We start from the raw sequence: 19700 nt of genomic DNA, 5'->3' as shown, positions 1-19700 counted from the left end.
AAATAATTATCTAATCTTATGGCTCTCAACTTTACTTTGCCAACAACATAAGTATGCCCTGCATAAAACCATCCTTACCAATACTGACAGAAACATAACCAAAACTAATCTTTAAAGTAAAATCCTGCCCTTTTCTGCCATCATTCCTATGGAACAAATGCCCCTATTATACCTGTTTTGTTTTTTTTTTTTAGGAAATACTTAAGGGTTAAGATTAAATAGGAAAATCTGTATCCCAGCCCCAGTTCAGCCAACTATAGCAACTATGTGACTTTGACCACATCACTTATAGAGAAGATTTCAGAGTATTTTTCCTCTTATCCTCTTTGTCAATACTCCTTATCTCTGAGTACTTACTCAGTTTCTACATTTCTAAAATGAGGGTGAGAAGGTCCCTTCTGGCTGTGAAATTCTGCCCCTAAACAGGCTAAGAAAACTATTACCTTAGAACAGGCCTGGCACCTGTGCACTGCAGCACACCAAAGGTTTTCCTCTACATACAAAGGATGCTTTCCTCTCCATTTTTCACAGGCTGCCTGAAATCCTTTGGCTGGCCGCAGATTGTGCAGACCTGCTTTAGAATCAAGGTCAGAATACAATAAACGAGTTCACAGCCAGTCTTAAAAGAGTATCACCATAACTCCTTGTAGCAAGTATATCAACAATTTGCCAAGGAAACAAAGGCTTCACAATTGGCAGAAGGTCCAAATATAAACAAGCAGATGTGTATACAATCACAGTTTATGAAAACAGAGATATGTGGGCCCTGGCAAAGGGTACTGGAATTGTTCCCATATCAACAAAGGCTGGGTGTAATGTTCCACAGCCAGAAATTTACAGCTGGAAAAGACAAAACCTTCATACCAGTGGTTAAAAAAGTTTTTATTTTACAAAATTAAAAACAAATATTTACAATCATTTTAAATACCAGCTTTTATAATACCTAAGACATGTTTAAAGTATCACAAATTGAATCATGTTCCATAAGTTTGTTAAAATTCAAGGCTATCTACTTCAGTGAGTAACCAACCATTTTCATTCCTTCCAGTACAAGAGGGATTTTGATCTTCAAAGAGCCCACACTGCAGTCATTCAAGAAATAGAAAACTTAATTCTTGAATGACTAGACTTTACCACAAAAAGAAAAGTGATTGTCCTGAGCTTTACACCCCATATGTGGGAATATCACTTTCAAGAGAACTCCAATAAACAAAAACTGAATCCCTTTGCTGCCCTTCTTACATTTAACCTCTATGTTCACATTAATCTAGCTCGTCACCTTATCCTCAGACTCACTGAAAAGAAGAAATAAGGGAGAACGAATAGGAAGAGAAGTGATAGAATCCCGAATGCCCATCTGAAATTACTTTCCTGAAATGGAAGACTTGGTCCAAAGTTACTGTTTAGGAAATAGAAATTGGGAGACTTTTCTCTCCATCTAGTACAAGATGTTTTATCAAAGTAATACCTAAAAAGATGAAGCACACTTGATACAGCAAATCTCTGGCATGATGGAATAATGCACTTAAGACATCTTAGAATGGCCAGATACTGAGTTATAGAGATTGCCGTAACTGAAGGGTAGAATTTTTTACTTTTAAGAAGATAAAAGTTTCCATTCTAGCAGTGAGCAAGCAGAATTTTAAAAACCAAGCATTTACGAACCAGTCCACAAGTACACCATCTTGTTCTGTTTTCACTGGCCGCTCTCAGCTCAGCTGAGTATCAGAGGTAAGTCTTCATTCTCAGAGATTAGCAACAAATTTTAAAATGAAAAGAGTGACAACAGTTAAGAGTTATATACATTTTACTTGTTTGTTTCTGACTTGTCCCTGATATTAAAAAGGTGTTGAGTGAGCCATAGATGCTGGTGATAGATGACAAGTGGAAAGGAAAGGATTAGGGATGAGGACTGGGGGAAGACTTGTTTACAAATTCAGAGTGAACTTTCATCTGATCTAAAATGAAGACATCACTTGTCTTCAGTAAAACAAAAGTCCTTCTGCTCAATGCAGACTATGGGAACAATTCACTCAACAGAAGCTCTTTCTGTGGGGAAAGGAGAGAGAGAGATACACACATACAGAGACCAGTCAGGACAGCAAGCACCAGTACTGAATTGGGCCCATCCTGCAGAGCAATACCGTGTCATCACTGTTGCATGTTATTAATAATAGCCAGTATGCTCATTTTCTCCTGAGCGGAGTCCACGTCCTCATTCTGTTTCTGTGCCACTCCTGTGCCAAGGCCGTAGAGCCGTCCACAGTACTTAGCATCATCAATACTGTCCTCAAAAAATAACTGGAGAAAGGACAAAAAGACCATTATGAGAATTATAGTAAGACAGTGCCTTTTAAAAGAATAAAGCACTCTACCACCCACCATTCTTATATTCCTCACAACATTGCAAACCTGATGTCAGCATACGGCTAAAGCACAATGGCCCACAACTCTGAATAATTTCAATCCCTCTGAATAATTTCAAATATCCATATATACACCCTTAGGAACTTTCCATTCCTTTAATATTCACTTCATTGAGTAAAACTGCTTCCTAACTAAAAAAAGCTTCTGCAGAGTTTGAAAATATTTTGTTTACAAAACATCTGCACAAAACAACTCTAAAGAAGGGGGGTGGACATAGAATCATCATTCTAGAGAAATGATGTGGTAAGCTTGACACAGAGTTTCACCTCTTATCGCCAGGGCTCTTTGCAGTACATCATGTTTTCTAGTAACTCTTCCTAACTGGAATGTCTCAGGGCTGGGAGAAGCTCAGAAACACATTACTTCAAAGTCTCTCTAAGCTTCAGGTGCTTCATTGGAAAAAAGGGGGTGCTATATTCCTATTACTAAAGTGAGTCCTTTATACTCACAGCATTCTTGTAAGGATCAAACAAGATAATATATGTAAAAAACTTTTGCAAACTTCGCAAACAGATGTTACTTATTCCCACCAGACTTTTTCCACCTCTCCTCTTATCCCCTTTGTCGTACTTGTAGCTCAGTAGCATCCACTTCTGACTTAATGTAACACATGAGGCATCGCTTCCCTAACAGGTCATAAAGTCAATGCCTCAAAGGCATCAATGTCATTAACATTTCAATTTCCAAGGTAAATACCAACACTTCAGAAAGCAATGTGGTTTAGAAGAAAGAATATTTTGCTGGAGAATCAAGACTTCTATATTCTAGGCCACCTCAGACTGAGATCTTAGATGAATCATCTTACCACACGTTTTCCATTTGTAAAATGGGGTTGGACTAGATTATATCTAGTCTTTTCCAGCTCTAACTTTCTCAGCTTCTACTTCAAAAAATAATTGAGAGTAGATAAATAAGGAACCTAAACTGGGGGTTCCAAGCTATTTTCAGGTTCTTAATTATGTGGTTGCAGAGGACTCTCAATATATTTTGCAATTAAAAGGTTTCTGCATAAATAAAAAAGCTGGTGATCTAAGAGATTTTTTTTTTTTAAATCACAGCAATCAGTTTCTTTTGGCAGTCTTAGGAAAGAAGCAAAACACTGAATGGATTACAACTTGTCTAACCATCTACAATTTTCACAGTAAAAAACACTGGGGCTGCCATCACAATGTTATATGGTTCATTTGTCCCTCAGACTGAAATAAACTATTTGAGTTCCAGAATATCTTGTTATGGAGAAAAAAACTTGGAAAAAAAAAATCACATCTTATCACTCTCACTTCCCATTCCTAAGACTGAGGACAAGATACTTCTCTGAAATTTAGTTTCTACCCTGTAAAGTGGGAATATATATTTGAACCATCAACATCACATGGTTGTTGGGAAAAGTGCTTTATAAAGCTAAAAAAGACTATAGCAACGTGAAATACGAAAAATTAGGCAAAATGTGAAACGTTATTACTCTTACTATTATTCCCAAACTGCCTTCAAGTTCTAATGGAAACCATGAATGTCAATAATCATGACCCCTTTAAACTTCGAACAGGCCTAGAAAGAAACATAAAAGACTATCATTTACTTGTTGTTTGTTAATTCTTTTGGTTCCATCTTATTTTTTAAAAGCTGGGTGGTATTTTGTATCTGACTTTTTTTTAACTTTTATAATCATCATCAGGGCAACCATACAGATATGGGCAAAATGGAAAAAGTGCCAGGCCAGAAGTCAGGAAGACTCCTCTCTGCGAATTCAAATCTGGTCTCAGACACATACTAGCTAGGAGACCCTGAGCAAGTCACTTAACCTCAGCTGCCTCAGCTCTTCCCCTGTAAAAATGAACCAGAGAAGGAAACAGCAAACCATTCTAGTATCCTTGCGAAGAAAACCCCAAATGGGGTCACAGAGAGTCAGACACAACTGAAACAATTCACCAAAATCCTCATCAGAAGTTTGTGAGGGCAGCATTGGTCACCTGAGCAGAGCCCCACCTCTTTCATCCTGAAGAATGCCATTCCAGTGAGCAGTGAGTCTGACCCTGCCTGGTGTTGCCTGCCAATTCGTTGCAAATCCAACTGATCAGCAACTTCCTGAAGACCTCCCTGTGGTTGGAAGAAGAAAAACATATTATAGAATCAAATCTTTTATATCTGAATAAACTAATTCTATTCTTTGAAAAACACAGATTTGGAACCTGTCTAACCTTTGATCTGTCCTTGGCTTTGCCCCAGGGGGCATCTCCTTCCCAAAGTTATTAAAGCTCTTTTCTTCCCAAAACAGTATTATGTTCCATCCTTTTCTTCTCTCTTTATGTAGTTACTTTGCCTGCCTAGTAGAGCCCTTCTTAACCTAAAATTCAGACTGCTAAAGATACTAGCATAAAAACAATACAAACTAATCAGTATCTCAACATCAAACTTTATGGAACATAGAGATTAGGGTGAAAGAAGCAAGTGGTTCCAAAGACAGCCAGGTTAAAATTAATATCAATACATCTCACCAGTCCCCCTACCCTTAATTTTACTGCCCAAGGCTTTAATGCATGATATAAAAGAAAAGAATGCTCTGACAAAAATTTAAATGGAAAGATGTCTACTACCTGTGCAAATGATGACATCAAGGTATAAAGCAAAAAACACTCCAATAAACAGTCAAATCACAGCAATATGAAAAAATGTTCCCAATCACTAATAATTAGAGAAATGCAAAAACAACTCATCTCTGAGATTCACTTCAAAACAACATATAGGCACAGATGACAATAAGTTTGGACACTGTATTTCAAGAAATCATACATAAAGACTGTTGAGATCTATTACATCAGAGACCGAAGTAAAAGAATGAGAAAATGTACTGATGCCCTGCCCTCCTGGGGAAAAAAAAAGGGAAAACCCCAGGAATGTCATATCCAAAATCCAGAGTTCTCACATTAAAGAAAAACATTGCAAGCACCTAGAAAGAAGTAATTCAAGTAGCAAGAAACCAGTCAGGATAACAGAAGACCTGACAGCTTCCACTTACATAAAAGGAAACCCTGCAAGAGGCTTAAAACCAAGAATAAAAATTATCCTGCACAACAATGCAAATGGAAAAAACAACTAATTACACACTAAAAAAAATCAGAAGTGAATGTAACAAAATCATAGAGATCAAAGAGGACTCAAATAAAGAATATGAGAAAACACCCTCAATCCACCCCCCTTTCTGTAGAGGTGGGAGGTCCATGTTTTACACACTGTACATGTTTTCAGACTTTTTTCAATGTTATCAATTAGTTGTGCCAGGTTTTTTCCCTCTTTAAAAATTACTATTTGTTATATAGAATAGCTCTCTGGGAAGGTGGAGGAATCCAACTATGACAATGTAGACAGGGGTATTAAATAGAAAGGGATCCCCGCAGGCTACATATTGACTCAGAAAACCATACACACTAGGTTATGCTGTATTTTTACTTATTTTGTAAACATTTCCCAATTTTAATCTGCATGGAGCACACTGTGAAGTTCTGAGCTGGGGGCCTCAAGACCGATACTTCTTACGTAAGAAAAAGAAGATATCAATAAAAAACATATTAAATAAATAAATATAGATAAATGAAAAAGTGAAAGTAACTAGCAAGTGTCAAAAAAATTATCCTGAAAGGCTGGCCCTAACCCTATAGGGAAATAAATGGATAGGGGACTTTAAAAAACAGGGGACTTAGCATTTCTGATGAAAAGACTGCCACAGAAGAGTCAAGATAAACTTAGAAAAGTAAATTTATCCGAGCAATTGGAAAAGGCTGTACAATAATCAAATGCTAATATTCTAATAGAAGAAACAACGAAACATCTTCAGATGTATCTTTAGAACGATACATCTTCAAATGATACTGAGTGAGCTGAATAAGGAAAACAGAAATCTTGGGGACAGAATGGTTCTGTTTTGAGAATTTTAAGAGAGGAAAGAGAAGGAAACATAAAAGGAATATATCGGTAAAGAAAGGAGGAAGAAGGGAGTGAAATTGCTAATATTCATAACTGGGTATAGGAGAAAAGTTATAAAAACTTGAAAAAGGGGTGAGGAAGTCAACAATGGATGAATCTCACTCTTATCTAAAATGAACAAAGAAGGGTTGAACATACGAAAGAGTTTGAGTTAGAAATACTTCCAACAGGTAAACAGGATGGGGGAGAAAAAGAAAAATAACACTGGGGAGGAGAACAAGCAAAACAGACTTCCGCATCCTAAAGGTACATGAATGTAACAAAATTAATGTACAAACAAAAGAGATGATTTCGAAGAATGCTGAGTAATTTAATGAACAGATACAGAGGAAGTGAGCAAAACCAGAAGAAGAATTTATACAAGAACAAGACTAAAGAAAAACAACCTGAAAAACTTCCATGTGTCCACTAACCATGCTTCCAAAGAACCTATATTGAAGCATGTTACCCACCTCTAAACAGAGAAGTGACAGATACAGATTTTTGGACATGGCCACTGTGTGGATTCTTCAAAATACTTGTTTAAAAAAAGGGAGTAAAGGGTTTTCCTTCTTTCTTTCTCTATCTGGGTTAACTGGGGAAGAAGAAGTGGCAATAGCAATACCAAAAAGAAAAGGGTCATTTGCCTTTTTTTTAAATGCAGAAGGAAGCACATACAAGCAGGACAATTTTTTAAAATGTGACTATATACTTTTTTTAAAGCAAGCAGTGTGAAATGAAAATTAAATTTCATGTAGAATCTTCTCTTTTTGCATATAGAAATGATCTTTTTTGGTATTTAAATTCAGAATTTTAAAAGCTGAAGAAAAATATTAAATAATATTATAACAATGTCTTTTCTTAATCTGAAGTCCTTAGTGTCACTTGACAACAATCCTGAATCCATTTTGGGAAAATAAGATCATTAGAGAAATCAGTCTTGTTTATGGTGACCAAACTAAATTTTATTTTGTTGTTTCATGTCTTTTTTGCTTAATTCAACCAAGAGCATTTATCTTTTTTGTTCTCCTTTGAGCAGAATGAAAAGGGAATCCTTAGTGGGAATAGTTGAAGGGAGAGCAATTGTTTCAAGAAGATATTTCCTCCAAGGGTGTGCCAATATTGTTTCATTTAGTCAATCAAAACCCTTACTAAGTGTAAACTATATATCTTTGTTTTACTTTGCTGTCGAGTTTCATCTTATGTTTCACAATTTATATGTAATTTGTAACTGTAAAATGTATTATGTAATGTAAAAATGCAACATATAAGTTGGAGGTTGCTTGGGGAAGAGAGGGTACTCTGATTTAGCACGGAAATTCATCTAACCTCTCTCCAAGCAGAAATGATTGCATTTTTAAAAATTGTCTCTGAAAAGGTTTTGTATAAATTGTTTTCTTCTACAGGACTGAAAAAGAGTCACTAGATTCGATCATTAAAAGGTCAACAGTGGCTGCCAAATAACTTCAGTAAGGTAATAGGAAGAGTGAGTACAATAAGCTGATGAATATTTGATGATCAGGAATAGATACACTGGATATAGAAAACTTGACTTTGTTTATTTGTGTTAAGTTTAGCTGTCAAAGTGCAGAAGCTAGCTACTGAACAGGAGTTATACAGGAAAATTAAGGGAATTTCTTTTTTTAAGGATTGAGATTAGCATTTTTACAAACAAACAGAAGTCAGTGATAAGGAAAAAAATTAAAGATGCATGAGACATTATTGCTTAAGCAGATACTTGGAGAAAGCAGAAGGGGACAAGTTCAAGGATATACATAGAGTAATTGACTTAATAAGGAGTAAGGATACCTCCTTTGAGACAGGAGGAAAGAAAAGAATGGGAAATTATGGTAGGAAGTGTTATGAAGGCTGAAGGGGGGCTCAAATGGGATGACTTCAATCTTACTAGAGAAGTAAAAGGATAAAGCATGTGCTTTATGTATGTGGGGAACAGGGAAATAGGGATCTGAAGAAAGAAAAAAGTTTGAAACAGTTACTATATAAAATGAAAGAAATAAATGAGAGTAGGACTACAGAACAGTGATGAGGGCCTGAGGTTATTATATGGCATCAAGTTATAACCACACCCTACAGCAATATCATGAAACTCCACCAGGGGGTAATCATTTGGTTCACAGCTCATTTATAATTCCTATGGAACTGTCCCCTATAATGGTAATTTACCAGATGCCAATGCTGTTTTCTAAGCTGTTTAAAGAGTTAAACTAATAATTAGAAAAGCAATGGTCTGAAAGACCTGGGTTCTTATTCCACCTCTGAGAATCACTTTTTTCATTTGCAAAATGAAAATAATAACTTGTAATATATACCTCAAAGGGTACTCTAAGGAAAGATGCTTTATAAATTATAAAGAAGTACAGAAATGAGTTATTGTTAATTAGTGTTCTCAAGTGCCAAGTAAAGGCTACTTTACAAATATTTTAACTATCCTTTCCTAGTCTAGCTATCAGCTACCTTTAGACATGATACTTTATACTTTTGTGAGTAAATAGTAGCTGGTGTTACTCAGCTACTATTGATATTATGAAAAATCACTTTTACCTTAAGGTTTTTACAACTCTTCATCAAGTATTTCACATCATAGATAGATGGGAAGAAGAGGTTCAAAATATGGAAGAATTCGTGCTCTTCTTCTGGTAATCGGGAATCAGTTAACAGCTTTACCATGTAGCCAAAATCATAACCACTATATGGAAGGAATCAATCATTGAAGTTAAACAAATAGCAGAGATCACAACCTGCTACTCTGCCTCTCACAATTTATAATATAAAAAGCTAAGACCTATTTTTCCAAATTTCCAAAAGTTTCCAATGTTTTCAGTTAAACTAACTGAACTCAAAAGTGAGTATTCACATAATAGATCATCAGATAAAATTACAGCAAAATACTAAAACATGTCTAAATCTAGATTTTATGTAAAATTAAAAAATACCCTCTAACAAAGGGACAAAGAACTTCACCGTTCAATTAGCATAATGGCAAACAAGACATAATGTGCTACCTTAACATGGCAATGCCCTGACTTTCTCACTACCCTAGAATTCTACAAACTGATGATTACCAAATGTCTTGGGAAATCACCTATCATCGGCCCAGTTTTTTCTTTAAACACAATAGTCTATAATATGCAACAAGTCAATATTCTAATCATTGTTACTGCTGACTGAAATAAAGAACACCGCAAGTCAAATTCACTATTATGCTAAGACTTAGTGAGCTCGTTATTTAGACTTTTTAGGACTAACCTGTGAAATGAAAGCCATTTGACACTGTCAGAGAGAACCACCCCTGAGGTCATGAGCAGTTCTGCGAAGTGCAAAGTGTCAATACCTTCCTCTTCATGCTTATGGAACTGTAACCCTGAGTTAGCAAGGAGATCTATGGAGTCCTGGGAATACATGTCCTCTCTAAAAAAGTAAGGCATTCACTTATAAGAGATGTAACATTACAGTTGTAATTTTAAAACATCAACAGTATCACATGTACAGAAGAAATTTTTTCTAAAATGATTTCTGGAAGGCTGCTTTGGGGTACTTGTGTTTTTTTAAAGGTGAAATCAACCCCAACAGTCCTGAAGTACATAACAATAATTCTCTCTAAGACAAAAAATATACTTCAGAAACAGTTTGTTAATCTAGATAGAGCAGTCATGAAATAAGCCATGGAATTAAGTTTCTGACTCTCACTCCAATATACTACCCTCTTCCTTTTATTAAGTTCGTATACTTACACTCAGATTTACATTGGACCTCAGAATACACTGGTACAGGGAACTCCTAGAAAGAAAATTCCCTCTACCTATATGAATCAGCACCTGCTCTTCAATTTATAGTCTTGGAGAGTGGCTGTGGGGTAGCAGAGGTTAACTGGCCCAAGGTCACAGTCAATATATGGATCAGAAAGATCAGAATTAAGATCTTGCCAGGGTTTAGTAAGTTCACTGACCATTATGCCATACTGCCTTTAAAATTCAGACTAGGGGGCTTACTCATTGGAAATGTTTATTTGGCCAGATGAGACTCTGGGCAGCCACTAAGAGCCTCCCAGCTTGGAAAACCCAGATGTTGGTGCTTCTCTCTCTGGTAACTATGTATGTATGTAATGGTCAGACATTTGGATCTGTCTGTTGATATGTGATGTATGTATTGTTTATGGTCAGACAGTTGAAAGCCCCATCTGTTGATTTTTATTTCTCTGTTTGTTTTTCCTCTGAAGTTCAGAGTGCTGACTTTTTCCTGTGAACTAAACGAATGATATATGTGTTTGATTAAAGTGATTGTTGACCCCTCAAAAAAAGAAAAAAAACAAAACCTCAGACTAGACTAACAAAAAAATAAAGTCTTCAGATTAACCATGGATACTACAAAAAGGATTTATAGTTTTCCCCTCATCTACCTAAAATTAATACTGCACTGCAATCAGTTGTTCCACCAATGTAGCTGTGTTGTAATGGAAAAAGCACTGGATTTGGATTCAGGAGATTTGGGTTCGTATCCTAGCTGTATCAGCACCTACACAAAATTGGACAAAAGTCATTTAACCCAGGTAGATTTTAGTATATACGTTTGAAAAATGGGAGGGTGCTGGACTAGATGAGTGGTATCAAACAAATAGAAACAGATCTCTGCAGGTGTATATTGACTTAGAAAACCACAAATTAGATTATCTATATTGTACTCTATTTTTATTTATTTTGTCCAAATTTCCCAATTACATTTAAAATCTCATTCTGGCAAAATCAAGGGATTTTGCATGAGTTTGACAACTGTGTGCTGGAAGACCTCTGAAGTCTCTTCTAGCTCCAAATCTCTAAACCCCCTTTCCAGCTCTAAACTCTACAATCTTATTTAAGTAACTGTTAAAACACAAATTCTACTCTCTTTTTCTCTTTACAATTTTCAACTTGTCAGAAAATTATAACCTTTTTATCCCTAAGTTATTCAAAATCCTCTTCATCTTCAAGGAAACCACCAAGTGCTTTTAAGAACTTATTCATCAAGTCCTTTTCCCCATTTCAATAATATAGCTTTGAATAAGACTATGATCCTAATGTCCCTCTAAAATAAACCAGACTATTTCAATAATCTGTCAAGTTGTCTACTTTTAAAAACTGAATCGTAAATTTCCTAGGAAAGAAGTCATAATTTCAGCCTTTTCTGAGGCTCTATACCCCTTTATCTGTCATGGTTAAGGAATGGTTCAAACAATAGAATACAGTGAAATTAAATATCAAGAATGGAAAAAATATGATGAAAAAAAGTTCCTCTATGCAGGCCTACTACTCTACCACTTCATCCTGGCACATAGATAAACGTGGGACTTCAAAGAATATGCTAGCAGAGCACAAGCTCTATCATGCTTTACCTCTCTGGAAAGGTTTCAAGTACCAGCCCAATGACAAACAGTACGTATGGTATTCACGTATTATTATTATTCAAGTATCATCCTAAATCCAGAGAAATCAGGTTGGTTGCAAGATAATGAATTTTGTGGCTGCACAATTCATGAAGATCATTTACACTAAAGGATACAAAGTTATAATCTGGCACTGGTAGAAAGAACAACCCACACCAACAAATTCATGGTTTCTGGAAGTGTTAAGATTTTAATACTGATCCCTGTAAGTCCAAGAATATTTTAAGTTCAAATGTTACATTCAATAAATTATATGAAGTTCAAAATAAAAAACTGGCTCAAAAATCAAGAAAGAACCTAATAAAATCACTAGCAATCACAAATATGCTGAGAAAAAAAAAGCACAGACAACTTACGTAAGATTGAATTTGAAATTGAACTGCCAGGTGTTGATGCCAGAAGGATATTCTCCTTTCTCATTTGTGAATGTGAGGCCCAGCTGTATAATTTTAAGGAGGTCAACATTACACCGAAGAAGCTGATACTGGTAGTCTATGGAGCTTCGAAATTCCCCAATTGGTCTCACTACAACACCTGGAAATTCTGTGTCCTAAAGGAGATGGGAAATGCATTTCTCAGTGGAAAGTTCTGTGAATGAAAGGCTACTAAACTGATAATTTATCCATCTCCCCAAGGGTTTATAAAACTGTGACCTCAGTTTATAAAGAAATCTTTTAACTAGACAACCTAATACCACTTAAAATAAAGCATCAACATCATCATCAAATCTAGAGTCCTTGTCTATTATAGGATTCCAAGAAATTGTGAAACAGTTCCGATACTAAAAGTGGGCAGAAATGACTAGACACCCACTATACATGCACAGAATTTGGGTGTCTAGTTAGAGGGGGAAAAGCACTGGACCTGGACTCAGAACCTGTGTTCAATATACTTCTGACTCTGTACAAGTTACCTAAGTTCTCTGTGCCTCATATTCATCTCAGAAATAAGGGAACTAGACTAGAAGACTTACAAAGGCCCCTGTAAGTTCTAAATCTACGATCCTATTTGGCAACAAATTTAAACACAAACTCAAGTGCCTGCTAAGGAACAGCAGGACACTAGAGATACAAAGACAAAAAATGAGACTGCTTACATTCAACAAAGATAAAATGTGATAAAGGAACCTTGAGAGCGAAGTGGGGAAGAAGAGGTAAGGGTGGGAAAGGGAGGGAAAAATCAAAGACAATATTTTTTAAAATATATTAGGAGGGAATTTCAGATTTAAGAGGGAAAAAAAAGATTGTTGGTCTGCTTGAACACGAGGCAGAAGAGTACAGGACAAAATGACAGGAATAGGTGCTTGTACCTTACCTAGAGGTAATATGAAACCTCTGCATGCTTTTGAGCATAGGAGTGACTTGGTCAAACTTCTGCTTTAGGAAGACTATTGTGAGAGATTATTTCATGTGGCTATACGAAGGATAGATAGAAAAAGAAGATACAGAAGGCAAGAAGCCACAACTATAATTCAAATGAAAAGTGAAAAGGATTAGAACTAGGGTGGTGGCAGGAAAAGTTCAAAGGAAGCAATAGATAAAAGAAATATTACAGGAAGCATTTTTTTGTAACTTGACATTTGAGTAGATGTGAGGGAATGACCAAAAGAAGAAAACATGAGAGCTTAAGAAATTAGGTGGATGATAGTGCCAAGTGGAAAAGGAGAAACAGACTTTGTAGAAAAGACAATAAATTCAGTTTTGAACATTCTGAATTTACATTTAGTCGAAAGGACAAGAGGAAATATAAAGCTATCACTCAGGAATGGATATAGTGGATATAGATCAACACCACCAAAAAAACACCACACAATAAAGCTAAATGTATTCCAGGTCAGGAAAGCTGCATCAGAAAAGGAATGGAAACTAGAAAAATACAAGGTGTTTTTATGGGGACAGTAAACAGAACCAATTTAGCCAGGTGAAAATTTACAGAGTCATGGGGAGTAAGTCTAGAAGTAAGTTGGTGCCAACCTATGAAGTAGTTTTTAATATAAAGGAGTATGGTTTTAATTCCTATTGGTAATGAGAAGTCCCTGAGGGAGAAGCAGAATTGTGTAGTGGAAATAACAATGGATATATAAGACCTGAGTTCAAGTCTTACCTCCGCCTCTTAATTAGTTTTGTGATCCTGGGCAAGTCACGATTTGATCAAAAGCCTGCTTCCTCCTCAGTAAAATGGGGATAATAATACTGGTACTACTTGTGTCACAGGGTCGTTGTAGGGAAAGCACTTTGTAAACTGTGAAGAAATAACTATAGAAATGGGAGCTATTGTTACTGAGAGTTGTAAACTGGGGAATGAAAGCAGTGTTTAGAAAATTTAATCTGAGAGCATGTGTAGGACACAATGAACAGGAGACCCTAGAGAAAGTAATGTCAGTCAGGGAGTTATTACAAGCAGTCCAGGCAGGAGACAAAACAGGAGGCTATATACTTGCCATAGCCTGCTGCACTCCTGGCTGCTAAATTGATGTGTTTCATAAAAGCAGCACAATTTGCCATCTAGTTTCATATACCTTGCTTATATTGTGCAGGGTTCAACAAACTACAGCAATCTGGACAAATGGGTTCACTGCCAGTTTTTGTATAGCCAGCTAAGAATGGTTTTTACCTTTTAAAATAAATTTTACTGCATTTAAAAATGTAAAAACCATTCTCAGACTATAAAAATAGGCAGTGGGCTACCAAGGCTGTAGTTTTATCAATCCCTGGTCAGTAAAATTTACTAACTATAACAGTAAATCTGATTTTCCTCATTTCCGTAACTAAAGATAATTCAAGTACAGTGCAGCACATTTACCATAGCAATATAACTGTAACTGAGCACAATTTCTCGGATCTTCCTCATCTCTTCTTCTAGGTTGCTGGCCCAGACTTCACAGATAACCTGGCTGTTCTCCACAAGTGCTGCAGGCATCCTGAAGAAACCCAAGAAGACACCTTCAGCTAAGACTGGATGATAGGACAAGCCAGAGAGCTGTAGTTCTGATCTAAATACAAAAACATACGCTCTAAAATGGTGAGTTTATATATACTTCACTGCTTCAAGGATCTATAATTTCATTTTGTGGCTACAACTCCTCTAACAATGCCAGATCACAGCCCCATTATGCTTCAGTAGATGTTCTTCAAGAGCTGCTATGGCTAAAACACTCATCACCCCTATTATCAACCTAGTAACAAGCCTTGCCAAATTTCACTAAGCTAGTTCCTAAAAAAAAACATAGTCTGTCATCAGATAGTCCAAAATATTAAGACAGCATACAGAAAAAGTTAAAATAAGACATGTTCCTCTGTGCTTTACTGATTTAAGTCAAAACATAAGATTACACATGTCCTCAATCTGATAAAAACAAGGATGTTAATCACTGTTGTCAAGAAAAATACCACATAAAGTTTTCTAAACTAAACTGGCTCCTTAAACCCACTTTGTGGGGCCCCGGCCCCACAAAAAACAAACCATCACCTTAAACCAATGATTCTCTGGTCCTTTCTAACTTGTCATAAACCAATGGTTAAAAGTTACCCACAATAGCAAATGTGTGTACAATTCTCACATCATCCTGTATGGCTAAACCATGGAAACCAAACTCAGAAATCTTTTACAAAGGGATCATTTCACACACCTTAGCATAGATCCAGAAATGATTGAGGCATAGGAATTCAAACCCAAAAGAGGCTGCACCAAGGGAGCAAAAAATTAATGGTTTTTAAAACCATGCATCAAATAATAGGAATATGAAGATAAGCTAAGAAAAGATATCTCCCTGCTATCCAAATGTGAACTAAAATTAGAGCCACCTAACAAAACATCTTCTCTTACAAGGAGAGCTAAAAGCAAAAGATGAAACATTAAGCACCAAAATTGTCCATTGTTCATTTGAACCTTCCTTCAACCAAACTGAAGCCTAACATTTCATTTCTAAATGCATCAAGGCAGGGACTAAACATTTTACATAGTACCTGCTATGTACCAGGCACTGTGCTAAGCACTTTACAAATATCTCATTAAAGATACTATCATATACATATATATTCATGTATGCAACATACATGACCCAAAAATAAAACTATAAAAGTTTAAAGGCAAAAATAATAAACCAGAACTGAAAGGCTTTGTGGAACCAGATTTATTAGAGGGAGAAAAAGAATTTTAAACTATAGAATTCAACATATAAGCTATGAGAAAACAGGCACACTAATACACTGTTGTTTAGTGGAGCTGTGACTGGTCCAGCGTTTATGGGAAGCTATTTGGAACCATGCCCCAAAAGTCACTAATCTGTGCCTACTTTTTGACTCAACAATACTACTCTTAGACCTCTACCCCAGAGAAATCAAAAAAAAGAAGACCCAGCTCTATTTATTGTAGAAAAAGAATGGAAACTAAAGAGATGCCTATAAATTACAGAATGGCTTAATAAGTTGTGGTCATGAATGTGAAAGAATACCACTGTGCTGAAAGAAATGAGAAAACAGATGACTTCAAAGAGATGGAAAGACTTATATAAATACAAAGTAAAGAACCAGAAGAACAATTTATATTATAATCATTATACACTGATGAAGAATGAAATGAGCAAAATGAGAATTTATATATTGTAAAAAACTTTGAAGCTTTAACTATGATCAACACAATAATCATCCATGATAACAGAGGACCAATGACAAAACTTACTATTTACCTCCTGACATGGGTTTAGAGTACAAAAAATTGAGTTTGTCTCTATACGTATATCTCTTTATATGTGTATACATATATATGTGTGTGTGTGTGTGTATACATACACACACATACATACACACACATATATAGTATGGAGATGAGGGAATTTATTTTGTTTGATCATATGATTAAAAGAAATTTTTATTTTTTCCAGTGGGGTGGGGGAATAGGAGGAAGAGAAGATAGATTTCTTGTCACTGAAAAACAACTTAAAAATATGGGGGGATGATACAATTTCCGACGTATTTTATTATTTATTTATTTTAAGGTGAGGTCACTATTTATTTAATTTACTTTTATTTTGTTACAAGAGATAGCTAATAGAGTGGGATAATCTGTAAATATTTATAATGTAAAAACACATAAGTAAAACTTAAAAAAAATTATCTCACCTAACACTATTCACCATATTGCAATCACTATACTGCAATAGTCATCTGAAAGTAGGTCCACAATAGAATTCAATTATTAGAAGTACTAAAAATATTTTATTGTAAAGCTGATTTATACACATATCCAAGTGCAGCATTATAAAGAACTTTCAGTGTATAGGCAAAGTCCCTAGCCTAGTAACATCCAAATTTATATTAGTACTAACCCAAAATAAGTCCAGGAAGATTTTTTTACTCTATAAATTTAAATTAGATAGGTGTTCCAGTAGAGATTTGAATCAGAATAAAAGTTTGCATTGTGAAGCACCACAGATGGATGTTCAAGATTAATCTTCAAGAATACAAGGATTAACCCCAGTGGACTCTAATTAGCTAGCCCCTTCCCTTTCCCACACAAAACCTTCTAACACTTACATGCACAGGCTATCCAATATCTTATACTTGTATGTTCTTAAGGAACTCTTAAATCATTCCCTGGTCAGGTGCTGACTTCCCATTTAGTTATACTCTTACTTAGGGGTGGTGATATTTCTACTTCCTTTAGCGTAAAGCCGCTCCGCCAATACCACTAGTACTACACAGTACCCACACCAAAACATGAACTCAATAAAGACAGCTTGAATGAACAAATGAAGCGAGATAAAAAGAGTCAGTCTGATTTGCTGAGAGATGCACCAAATTGCTAGAATCAAGGTCAATTAACACAGAGGTTCAGATTCTAACTAGTGCTCGTGATGAAACAAGTAGTTTATGGCATAATCGAAAGAACACTGGATTTGGAGATGGGACCTGGGTTAGAATTCTAGCTTTGCTACATACCATCTGTATAACTTCGGGCAAATCAACAATCTCTCAGACTTAAATTTCCTAAACTATAAAAATAAAGTAGCAAAATCTGCCCTGATTTTACAGAACTGTTTGAGGATAATAATTGATAACAGCTGAAGTTTATACAGAGTTTACCATCACAATCATCCAGCTCTGTATTAGGACTATGTTAAGGTTAAAGTTTCACGTTTGCAGAAACTAATCCACTGCCTTATTTCTCCAGAGTAACTGAAACAATACACAATCACTCCACTTCAACGATTACAGTTAAACTACTGTCTGGGCCAGCTGGAACAGCCTGGAACAAGTCACTTAAGGACAGAGGCAACACAAGGTAGTCCAACTAAAAATGCCTTTGTTTCGACGCTCAAATCCGGGAGGAAGCTTAAGAATGGAAGAGTAGAAAGCATTTCGTCTGAAGCCACATCACCAGGCTCTCTCACATACCTACTTAAAAGGGGTCCAATGGGGTCTGCTCATTGGGGAAGAAGGAATAGCTGCGGTTCTCAGCCCCTTATTGTTTTATAACTCCAGTTCAGGAAAAAAAGTTCTGAGGTTTTCAATGTTATCTCTAGTCATTAATTACATTTAGTGTTTCCTGCATCTTACCCAAGAAAATAATTTACTACACCAACATCTATGAAATGCAGTAGTATGCGAGTTTTAAAAGGTTCCTTAAAGCAAAGACATCAAGGATCAAGTCTCACCCTAAGCCTATTACTAAAAACTGAATTCATTCTTCAAAAGGCTTCCTATGCCTAAAAATAGAAAACATAAATCCATCAAGACATTGCTTAAGTACATAAGTACACGAAAGGGTCCAAGACCACAGGGTGTCCTTTTCCTATCACTGCAGACTGCAGCCCATCCGCGCCTTCTACAGAAGGAAAGGAATGAGTCATGTTCGGGCACTGGTTAAACAACGCAAACAACTATCCACAAGCTCCGGAATCATCCACTGATGGACAAGGCTATCCAAGATACGGACGTTAAATAAAAAATGCGGGGGGGGGGGGGAGGAGAAACAGATCCGCCGGTTGAATATGTTTGTTAAACAAGAAGGGGCTACTGGGACGCCCGCGGTATTCTCTCCACCACGTACACAAAGTTTCTGCCAACGCTTCCGTGCCAGGCAGCCCCAACCCTGCCCCTCTCAGAGCTGGCATGGGCACCTAACCAGCTTGCTTCTCCACGGCAAGGTTCAGCTTTGGCCGCAGGTAGATGGAGAAAAGGTGGAGAATGGTAACAATTAAGGAGAGTGAGAGGGGCGTAAACAAGGCGGCTCTCCTTCCTCAGGGTCTACACCTCAAACTTTCATCCCCCGTTCCTCCTCCGGACAATGAATGCTCCCTTCTCCCCCAACTCTCCGGCTTTAACTTTACACTTTCCCTTCCAGACTCCTCAGGCGCAGGGGACCCGGCCCCGCTCACCTAGGCCTGCAGGGCCCGCAGCGGGCGGACGTAGGGGTGCGCAGACAGGCGGACAGATTCCCCGGGGGGCGGCGGCGTAGGAGGAAGAGGCTGCCCCCGGCCTGCCTCCTTCCTCGCGCCGGCAGCCCTTGCCCCGGATCTGCTCCCAGCACCGAGCGCAACAACGAGATAGCACCGGGACCTTATGCACCACCCACCCACGCTTCCTGACCCGGCTACTCTAGCCTGCTCAGTCTTCCGACCTCGCCTCCTCCCAGATCCCTCTGCGTCACGCTGGACGCGAGCGCGCCTGATCGGTCATGTCAGCTCCGCCCCCTCGCGCGCCCCAGCGACCTCTCGCGGGGTCGCCGAGCCCGTGCTCTCCGAGGGAGGTGTGCGCAGGCGCAGGGCCACGAGGCCGGCGCGCTGGAACTATGGCGAGTAAGAAGACGGGGCGTGGGGTGGCAGGGGTAGGCATTGGAGCACGCTGGCGGAGGACAAGGCCCGACGCCTCTTCAG

General features: G+C 37.3%; 1 protein-coding gene across 7 annotated transcripts; it reads right to left on the bottom strand.

Annotated features, from left to right (window-relative positions):
- Positions 1-861: 861 nt before the first annotated feature.
- Positions 862-19546, bottom strand: CNOT8 (CCR4-NOT transcription complex subunit 8). Of its 7 annotated transcripts, XM_072630822.1 has the most exons (8): positions 19203-19469; positions 14627-14744; positions 13928-14079; positions 12181-12374; positions 9655-9816; positions 8950-9094; positions 4414-4524; positions 862-2301 (listed from the first exon to the last, which is right to left on the bottom strand). In XM_072630822.1, the coding sequence occupies exons 5-8, from the start codon at positions 9807-9809 to the stop codon at positions 2152-2154; spliced, it is 561 nt and encodes a 186-aa protein (XP_072486923.1). In that variant the 5' UTR covers positions 9810-9816; positions 12181-12374; positions 13928-14079; positions 14627-14744; positions 19203-19469; the 3' UTR covers positions 862-2151. The 7 variants fall into 7 exon arrangements, with proteins under 7 accessions (XP_072486923.1, XP_072486922.1, XP_072486921.1 ...); XM_072630821.1 differs by lacking the exon at positions 13928-14079 and having other exon boundaries at positions 19445-19533; XM_072630820.1 differs by lacking the exon at positions 13928-14079.
- Positions 19547-19700: the final 154 nt, after the last annotated feature.

This window comes from Notamacropus eugenii, chromosome 1 (genome assembly GCF_028372415.1).
Source record: "Notamacropus eugenii isolate mMacEug1 chromosome 1, mMacEug1.pri_v2, whole genome shotgun sequence".
NCBI classification, from domain to species: Eukaryota; Metazoa; Chordata; class Mammalia; order Diprotodontia; family Macropodidae; genus Notamacropus; species Notamacropus eugenii.
This window is presented reverse-complemented; position numbering and strand designations above follow the sequence as displayed.

Coding starts and splice junctions, on each gene's coding strand:
- CNOT8 (XM_072630821.1), bottom strand. CDS start 14,743: ATGCCTGCAGCACTTGTGGAGAACAGCCAGGTTATCTGTGAAGTCTGG. Junction 12,375..14,626: donor GTTACAGTTATATTGCTATG/GTAAATGTGCTG, acceptor CATCTCCTTTAG/GACACAGAATTTCCAGGTGT. Junction 4,525..8,949: donor AGAGTTGTAAAAACCTTAAG/GTAAAAGTGATT, acceptor TTCCAACCACAG/GGAGGTCTTCAGGAAGTTGC.